At 34.4% G+C, this 10,300-nt stretch overlaps 1 protein-coding gene across 1 annotated transcript in view; it reads left to right on the forward strand.

Annotated features, from left to right (window-relative positions):
* The window catches only part of lmf1 (lipase maturation factor 1), a 35,645-nt gene extending 25,613 nt beyond the window's left edge, over window positions 1–10,032 (forward strand). The window contains exons 6-11 of the mRNA XM_016527405.1: window positions 480–647; window positions 3,785–3,965; window positions 5,092–5,245; window positions 5,345–5,528; window positions 7,194–7,306; window positions 9,535–10,032. Coding sequence (XP_016382891.1) covers window positions 480–647; window positions 3,785–3,965; window positions 5,092–5,245; window positions 5,345–5,528; window positions 7,194–7,306; window positions 9,535–9,709 — 975 coding nt within the window. The 3' untranslated portion in view covers window positions 9,710–10,032. The remainder of the gene's footprint in view (window positions 1–479; window positions 648–3,784; window positions 3,966–5,091; window positions 5,246–5,344; window positions 5,529–7,193; window positions 7,307–9,534) is intronic.
* Window positions 10,033–10,300: the final 268 nt, after the last annotated feature.

Here is a 10,300-nt window from a genome sequence, read left to right on the forward strand (position 1 = left end):
AATTAAATATAATATATAGTATTAATATTGTATAATATATAATAATAATATATTTTTTAAATTGTATAAAATATTTTGATTAAAAAAATAATTCATATTATATGTAATTAATATCAATATCAATGAATACATTTACATTTACATTTAGCCATTTAGCAGACGCTTTTATCCAAAGCGACTTACAAATGAGGAGAACAATAGAAGCAATCAAAATCAACAAAAGAGCAATGATATGCAAGTGCTATAACAATTAAATGTACATATACACCTATTGCATAATTAGTAGAATTACTGTTATCAAACAAATAGTTGTAATTGCGTAAGTATTTCTGTGATTATATATGATAATATAATATTATATGATGTTCCCTGTGAAGAAAGATATTGTCTGCAGAGTATGTAGGGAGCAGTGAACACTCTGTAGTGAAGCATCTATATACAGTGTATTAAACCCTGATGATCTGTGTTGTTTCTGTCAGACCCAGCCGGTGCCGAACCCCATGTCCTACTACATGCATCGCTCGCCGTGGTGGTTTCATCGCTTCGAGACTCTCAGCAATCACTTCATCGAGCTCGTGGTGCCCTTCTTCACCTTCATGGGCCGGCGGATGTGCATGCTGAACGGAGTCCTGCAGATCCTCTTCCAGGCGCGTCTCAGAGCTTACCGTTCCCACTTACAATCACAAGTGTGAAAGCTGCCATGTCATATTTTCCAGATCATTTCAGAGCAGCTTCAATCACAGCTTTGTTGCCATCTAGTGGCATCACTGGGTCATTTTCTTAAAGGGGTCCTATTATGCTCTTTTACAAAGTCTTGATTTTGTTTTGGGGGTGTACTAGAACAGGCTCTCATACTAGGCACAATACGAAATGTGCTGTGATTGGTTAGCTGGGCCAGTGTGTGCTGTGATTGGCAGCACTCAGCACCTGGTCGGGAAATGTCACGCCCTTCACCATAGCCGCCTGCGAGCTTCAGTGTAAATATTGCGTCAAAATCAATTCATTTTGAGCGCAATTTAAACCCGGATGATTGTAACCACTCTAAGTTCGTCTGCCTTGGGAAAGCTTAGCGTGTCTCCGACATAGTGATAACACTCGTTACCTTCTCTAGTGCAGCTCAAACAGGTCTTGTCCCATTCGTCGATATTTGTGATATGACAAATCCCAGAAAATATGCGCTGTAGTCCAAATGAGTCGTTCGTTGTAGTTTTTGAAAAGTGATTTCTGTTAAATAAAATATATCCTTTTGAAGTGGACTTGTGAGCTTTGTAACTTTGCAGATCTTTTTTATGCTCAAACACATGGGCGTCGGAATCGTTGAATGAGGGTGGGACAGGACCCACCCACTTTTGAAGACCAATGATATTGGACCCACCCACTTTTACCGTCTCTAATTCAGCGAATGTGTACTTTTCAGAGCGCCGTCAGTCAAATCCATTCCACATGGCGAATGCCCTAATAAATTAAACTCCATTTAGCTACAGCCTTGAATTCCACTCTGCTGCTTCCTCAAATCCATTCCACTCGGCTCATTCAGAGTCCATATAAATGAAACTCCATTCCATGTTTTCACTACTCGCACCTGCTGCACAACACAAAAAACTAAATTTACACACATTAAATAAAAAATTTTAAAGGGGTCATATGATGCTTTTTTAAAGATCATTATTTTGTGTATTTGGTGTAACAGAATATGTTGACATGCTTTAATGTTCAAAAAACACATTATTTTTCAAATACTGTACATTATTGTAGGTCCTCTATGCCCGAAATATACAGCTTGTAACACTCCAAAGAGAAAGGAAACTTGAAATCGCATCATATGACCCCTTAAAAAGATTAAATATTATCAAAATAAACAATAATAAATTGAATCAAAAATCAATGGCAGCGGCTATTTACACTAAGTGCAAATAGGCTTGCTATAGATTCCATTTACACTGATAAAATGCTATTTATATTACTTATTTCAAATAGTAGCAATTATCTGCATCTCAATATTGTAGTAAATTATAAAACAGTATGCAATAATAATGTATTAAGTGTAAATTATAATTTTAATTCAAATTAATAAATGGATGCCACCTTATTGGGACAATAAAGCCCTCCCTACACATACCTTAACCCTACCCGATACTTTATGTTCAACTTTTCTAATATTTCCTTCATTTTTATTGAAAATAAATGCCTTTCTGATGCGATACAAGATTTGAAAAGGAGAAAAATAAGTTCGGCATAAGGCAGATTCGAACTCGGGTCGATCGCGTCAAAACGTACACGGCACATGTTACACCATCTACGCCACTGGAGCTGTAGTTTGCTGATAGTCTTTTGTTGTGTTGACTAGCTCAATCACACGTAGGTGGGCGGAGTTAGTGTAAATAGCTTCTGTCAACAAGGCGGCTATTGCACTTAGTGTATAGACACTCCGAAAATCAACACTGATCTGCTGGAGCATTCCAAATTTACAAATGCACACTCCTGCTTTTTCTGTAGGCGAAGTCGTCAATGAGCTCATCATATGATAATTAAAACATGAATTAGCGTCAATAAACGTTATTAACGTCAACAGCCAAAAAACTTTCACAGGATTATGAACGTAACTACCTGAAAGGGATGCACGTGCTTCATCTTGGCCTTTTTTACTTTTACTTTTCTCTGCGCCGGACTGCTGATGTCTTTTTTCCGGGCATAGATGTCCATTATGATCATTTGCAGTCAGCCGCAAACGGTGATGGCGGGCGGGTGCGGATGCGGGAATGGCGCGTCACGTGTGCTTATAGCCTACTGCGTTCACCGTAAAATTAATTTTTTATAGCCTAATTATGTATATATATTCATGTTTATATTTGTATTTATGTATATGCATATGTTAATATTAATATAGAACGAAAGTTTTTTTTGAGCAACTGGGATGGTGCCCCCCCCCCTGGGAGTTGGTGCCCTACCAAGCGGCAGCCTCCCGCTCTCTCTCGTGAAGCCAACAAGGAAGTGACTAAAACTGCAATTCATCGACTGGCCGCTAGAGGCTGGCTGCAAAAGGGAGTCAGTCCCATAGACTCCCCATGTTAAAATGCCCAACTTTACAGCAGAAAAAAAACATGTTTACAGCCTGGAACAAAAAAAGTGGTTTTGGTCTATATAGCTAATTTTGCCCTTCATGACAACTGTGAGGGGGGTGAATTTTTTTATAACTCATCCGTTTAAATTATATTAAGCCTTAAAGTTCTGCATAATTAAAGGCGTGGCCACTTGAGTGACAGGTGGATTGCCGCTGCTGACACTGCCGTCGAGCTAGGTGGGCGTGGTTTCAGCAACCAGCTCCCGCCTTTTTGCCCATTTTCGATTATCCGGGAGTGACGCGCGGTGATGCGCTGCCAAGATGGCGACGGCCGGCTCCGCCCACTTTGAGCTTCAAAAACGCTCTTCAGAAAACTACGGGTGACGTCACGGACAATACGTCCATGTTTTTATACAGTCTATGTGCCCTACGCAAACTGCATACTCCGCATATAGGGAGCGGCGGTAGACACTGTTAATTAAAAGGCACCACACTACAGAAAATGGCATATACTCCAGTAAATTTTTTCTGGGGGAGGACCCAACCACATTTATTTTGCTTCCGACGCCCATGCTCAAACAGCAACATTACAGACTAACTAAAGTTGAAAAAGTGAAAAAGCATAATAGGACCCCTTTAAAGGAAAAGCGCAACCAAAAATGACATTTCATGTATCATTTCCTTATGAGACTCTAGCATGTGTTGCTGTATCTTTTCTAACAGGTTGTTCTGATCATTAGTGGGAATCTGAGTTTTCTGAACTGGTTGACTATAGTTCCCAGTCTGGCTTGTTTCGATGACGCTGCTTTGGTGTTTCTGTTCCACCGCTCTGGACGAGCCAGACAGACTTTGCTGCAGATTCAGACAGAGGAGGCTTCAGGACTCAAACCTCCGCCCTCGAAAGGTCTTTACATGCTTTACTTACACACAAAAATTACTGAATGATATGTTTGGCTTTGCAAAGTTTTAAATAATAATGAATCACAAGATATTGCTAACTAAAACAAAATACATATAAAGCTGAAATAAAATATAAATATCAGATTGAAAAACTTTCAATTAGAAATGTGACCTTCACTGTAAAAATAATTTGTGAAATAAAACAATTATTAAAGTACATTTTACAAGAAAATACAAGAAAAGTATTTCTTCTTCAGTGTGTTACTTGCTGATTTGTTGTAATTATTTGTGAAAATCAGAAATTTTTTCATTGTTGGCAAATAACTGAAATAAGTTTGAAGCACTAAAGTAACTGGAAATAAATGAAAACTAAAACAACAACAACAAAAGCAAGTAAAAATTTAAGTACAATTTAAATGAAAACTAATTTAAAATATTTATAAAACTATATTAATAATATTAAAATATTTATGTTCGATGTTCGCTTGTTGCTATTGTTTAATAAGCATGAAAATGCATTGCACATAAATGTTGAGTGAAATATATTTAATATGCTTAACTATTTTAAATTGATACTTTTCAGTATTACATGATTTTTATGCACACTATAGTTTGTGGTCAGAGAGATTTTTAATATTTTTGAAAGAGGACTCATCAAGGCTGCATTTATTTGACCACAAATGCAGCAAAATGTGAAATATTATTAGTACAATTTAAACTAACTGTTTTCTATGTGAATATATCTTAAAATGTAATTTATTATTAGTTATGCGCAGCTGTATTTTCAGCATCATTCCTCCAGTCTTCAGTGTCACATGATCTTCAGAAATCATTCTAATATGCTGTTCAAGAAACATTTCTGATTATTATAAATGTTGAAAACATTGTGTTGTGCTGCCAGATTATTTAGTGGAAACTGTGATGCATTTAATTTTTCAGGATTCACAGATGAATAGAAAGTTCAAAAGAACAGCGTTTATTAGAAATAGTAATCTACTGTCGCTGTCACTTTTGATCAGTGTAATGCATCCTTGATGATTAAAGGTCTCCGCGTCTTACTGCAGTAGTGTATGTTTCTAATCTGGGCTCAGATTCACTGACTGTTTTTCTCTGACTGTGTCTCTGGTCAGGTATGTTGATCAGGCGTGTGCTGAATGCGTCTCTGGGGATTCTGATAGCGTATCTGAGCGTCCCGGTCGTGATGAACCTGCTGAGCTCCAGACAGATGATGAACACCTCGTTTGATCCCCTGCGGATCGTCAACACGTATGGAGCCTTTGGCAGGTAGTGCATCCATCTCGGTCTGAACGTTGCTCTATATAAAGCCCATCAGTAGCCAGCAGATGGCAGAGTCTAACCAGCTCACGTGTGTCTCTGGCGCAGTGTCACTAAGGAGCGGACGGAGGTGGTGTTTCAGGGCACGCTGAGCGTCAATCACACCGGAGAGGAGGTTATATGGGAGGAGTATGAGTTCCTGTGTAAACCTGGAGCTCTGGACCGAAGGCCGTGCCTCATCTCGCCGTATCACTACCGGCTGGACTGGCTCATGTGGTTCGCTGCGTTTCAGGTTAAACAGGGAGAGGAGACGCTCTGTATTTACCAGAAAATGGTCCAAATTGCTTTGTTTGCTGAAAAACGATACAGAAAAGTCGCATCAGTGTGAAACATTATTATCATTCTCTTTATATATAATGAAACATTATAAACACTATTAACTTTGAGGCTTTTAGCCTTTCTGTTTTCTTGTGTTAAAGGAATAGTTCACCTGATTAGCTGAAAATGTGCTCATCCTTGGGCCATCCGAGATGTAAATGAGTTTGTTTCATCACTCGCTCACCAATGGATGCTCTGCAGTGAATGGGTGCCGTCAGAATGAGCAATCACCTGATAAAAACATCACAATAATCCACAATAATCCACACCACTCCAGTCCATCAGTTAATGTCTTGAGAAGACAAAAGCTGCGTGTTTGAAAGAAACAAATCCATCATTAAGATGTTTTTAACTAAAATACGAGTCCATAATCCATAATAACGCTTCCTCCAGTGGAAAAGTGGTCTGAATCAGGAGAGAAATCTGCACAGATGAAGCACCGTTTACAAGCCAAATTTCACTGCAAAAAATGCACCCATTCACTGCAGAGCATCCATTGCTGAGACACTGATGCAATGCTACATTTCTACAAATCTGATGAAGAAACAAACTCACTTATATATTGGATGGCCTGAGGGTGATCACATTTTCAGCAAATGTTCATTTTTGGGTGAACTATTGCTTTAAAGCTGCGGTAAGCAATTTTACCATGCATGAAATATCACTTTTACCTGGCAGATAGCATGGAAATAAGTGTCCGGGATGTCAGACGTGTCTCAGCACTAGGCTCTGTAAACAGGCAGAAAGTGGGCTTAGTTCAGTAGACGTTGGGTCAATTATCCATTTATCCAAAAATGCATTAAAAATGCAATTCATACTACATGCATTTACTTGAAAACACCTCTTCTGTTATGAGGATTTTTTTAGTTTCTCCATTAAAATTCATTTTGATATTTTGACGAAGAGGCCACAAAGTAAACAATGTCAGGATGATGCAACTGTGCTAATATCATAATGCAGAAAAAACAGTTTTATAAGGATTTTAAGGAAGTTAGTACAGATTGTGCAGTGTCATGTGGTGCAACTCCCTAAAATAATTATAATGATATCTTTAAATAAGCACTTTTTTTAAACTTGCAAAATCTATTTAAAAACTTTTTTGAAATTAATGATTAAGATGTGTTCACATACATTTATTTATTTCCGTTCTAATGAATGCACACGGACACATGAGTTTGTCTTTTTTATTTGCTCTGTCTCTTTAAATCAGAAAGATATAAAATCCCTGCTGTCACTTTCTCTTAATGAATTCTTCACCAGGAGATTAATTTCAGCCCAGTACAAAAAGCCCAGTCAATAGAAAGTGTTGAGATTATTTATAATCCTTATGTAACGTGCACACACCGATAATAATTCAGCTGCACAGACAAATGAGATCATCAATCTTCTGAAGAGCTTTTGTGAGTCTCTCAGTGTCCCCGATGTGAAGTTTTACCCCTCAGGACATGAGAGTTGGATAACTGTGATCTCTGAACAGCTGCATTGCACTGAAAGCTTTGAGAGAGATGTGGAGTTGTGCTGTAGTGTGTTTGGGGGAATCTGATCTGTAATACAGGGCTCATGTCTCTGTCTCTTTCAGACGTATGAGCAGAGCGAGTGGGTTATTCACATAGCCGGCAGACTGCTGGCTAATGACTCGACAGTTCTTTCCCTAATGGGACACAACCCGTTCCAGAGCAGAGAGAAACCGAGGTAAAACTAAATACTAAACATCAGATACAAAACTCAGGGCATGTACTGTACACAGAACATTACAACTTAAAATAATATAAGCAGCAATATTAGAGGTCTTAAACTGGGTTGGATAAGTATTTAAAATTGTATTTATTATATTATTGTTATTGTTAATAATAAGTAATAATAATAATACATATAATATTAATAATAATGCCAAATAATACTGCTATTATTTAATATTTTCTGTTAATTTAGTTTTCTTTAAAAATATATTAAAGTATTCCCTAGCTATTTCGGTCAATTTTTAATTAACATTATATTATTTGTTGTTGTTGTTATTATTATTGATAATAATAATAATAAGAAGAAGAAGAATGAAAAATAACATTATTGTTTAATATACGTTTTTTTCTTTAAAAATGAATTAAATTATTCCCATTTCTAGCAAGTTTGTTCAAATTTCAATTAACAGTATATTATTATTATTATTATTTGTTGTTGTTATAATATTAATAATAATAAGATTAAGATTAATTGAAATTAAGATTTCAATTAACAATATAATAATAATAATAATAATTTTTTATTATTATTACATTTGTTTTTAATTTTTATTCCCTAAAAATATTCTAATTTCTAGCTATTTTCACTTTGTAATTAACAGTTTATTATTATTATTATTATTATTATTTGTTGTAATAATAATAATAATAATAAGATTGAAATTAAGATTTCAATTAACAATATAATAATAATAATTTATTATTATTATTATTATTATTACATTTGCTTTTAATTTTTATTCCCTAAAATATTCTCATTTCTAGCTATTTTCACTTTGTAATTAACATTATATTAATATTATAAGACATATAACATGAATAATAATGACAAATAATACTGCTAGTATTTAATATTTTCTGTTAATTTAGTTTTCTTTAAAAATATATTAAAGTATTCCCTAGCTATTTCGGTCAAATTGTAATTAACATTATATTATTTGTTGTTGTTTTTATTATTATTGATAATAAGAAGAAGAAGAATGAAAAATAACATTATTGTTTAATATTTTCTTTTAAGCTTTTTTTCTTTAAAAATGAATTAAATTATTCCCATTTCTAGCTTTTTATTCAAATTTCAATTAACGGTATATTATTATTTGTTATAATAATAAGAAGAAGAAAAAGAAGATTAAGATTAATTGAAATTGAAATTAAGATTTCCATTAACAATATAATAATTATAATAATTTATTATTATTATTATTATTACATTTGCTTTTAATTTTTATTCCCTAAAAATATTCTAATTTCTAGCTGTTTTCACTTTGTAATTAACATTATATTAATATTATAATTCATATAACATTAATAATAATGACAAATAATACTGCTAGTATTTAATATTTTCTGTTAATTTAGTTTTCTTTTAAACTATATTAAAGTATTCCCGTTTCTAGCTATTTCGGTCACATTTCAATTAACATTATATTATTCGTTGTTGTTATTATTATTGATAATAATAATAATAATAAGAATGAAAAATAACATTATTGTTTATTATTTTTTTTTCTTTAAAAAATTAATTATTCCCATTTCTAGCTTTTTGTTCAAATTTCAATTAACAGTAAATTATTATTATTATTATTTGTTGTTATAATAATGATAATAATAATAAGATTAAGATTAATTGAAATTAAGATTTCAATTAACAATATAATAACAACAATAATAATAACAATGAATTTTTATTAATATTATTATTATTATTATTACATTTGTTTTTTTTATTCCCTAAAAAATTCTAATTTCTAGCTATTTTCATTTTGTAATTAACAGTTTATTATTATTATTATTATTGGTCAAATGTTCAGTTAACAGTAACAGTGGCAAACTTGTCCATATAAACAGTGCTTAATTAGAGTGCAAAACCTTTGATGTGTTTACAATGACCCTAAAATGATATGAACACATAAAGAGATAAAAAATGCAAAAACCACCTGCTTTGATATTTTGTTACACTGGGCATTTACAGTCATGCATCTTATAAGTGAAACTTAATTGTTCACATACTTTTTGGGGTCACTTTATATACACACGTCTATGTTGAAAAGAAGTCTTGAACTCTTTTCTCATCACAGTTGAGCTGCTCAGAATGCAATGTGAAATCCTCCGAAGTGAATGAGCTCAAACATGCGTTATGAGATCCAGTGTGAGCTGGTTTTGATGCGTCTGTGGTTTCAGGTGGATACGAGGAGAGCATTTCCGCTATAAATTCACGCGGCCGGGCAGCAGCAGTGCGGCTCAGGGGAAATGGTGGGTCCGGAAGCGCATCGGCCCTTTCTTCCCCCCCGTTAACCTGGACGGTCTGAGGAGCTACTTCCAGTCCAGGAGCTGGCCTCTGCCCGGCTCTTATTAAGCCTCGGCCACAGACTGCCACTTTGTCTTTTTTTGTATGTCACACACTGAAGTATATCCTATCTGAACTGTGCCAAAGACGATCTGTTACAAAAGAGATTTGTGAAGGCAACTCTTCTGTGTCTCTGAGGAGCAGAGCATGTGTTGAATCGAGGGCTGTTTCAAGCCTGCCAACAATAACAGACCGTTTCTGCTATTAATGTGATTTTGAGTACAATCAAGCATTACAATCACAATGCAGTTGCTGTTGAATATGAAAAAAGGCTAATAGGCTACTTTTTAAAAAAAAGACAGAATTTTTTTTTTTTTTCAAATAACCTACTGTGAGATCAAGATTAATAGTTCAGAGTTGATGAGTAATTGATTTTCAGAAATTATTTCAATCGTTTTGTCAATTTCAGGTGGTTCATCTGATTAAAATGTTTAACGATGACGTGTTTTTTTTTTCATTTCTTTTTATTAAATGTTCTGTTTGAGTGTTCCAACCAATCCAACTCCTCAAAATATTACATTTTTACCCTAAAAGTTAATTACATTATTTCCATTTTCAGCTATTTCAGTAACATTTTCAATGAACAGTGTCTTTTATTAT

Source organism: Sinocyclocheilus rhinocerous, unplaced genomic scaffold (assembly GCF_001515625.1).
Source record: "Sinocyclocheilus rhinocerous isolate Xijiao unplaced genomic scaffold, SAMN03320098_v1.1 scaffold792, whole genome shotgun sequence".
Classification (NCBI taxonomy): Eukaryota; Metazoa; Chordata; class Actinopteri; order Cypriniformes; family Cyprinidae; genus Sinocyclocheilus; species Sinocyclocheilus rhinocerous.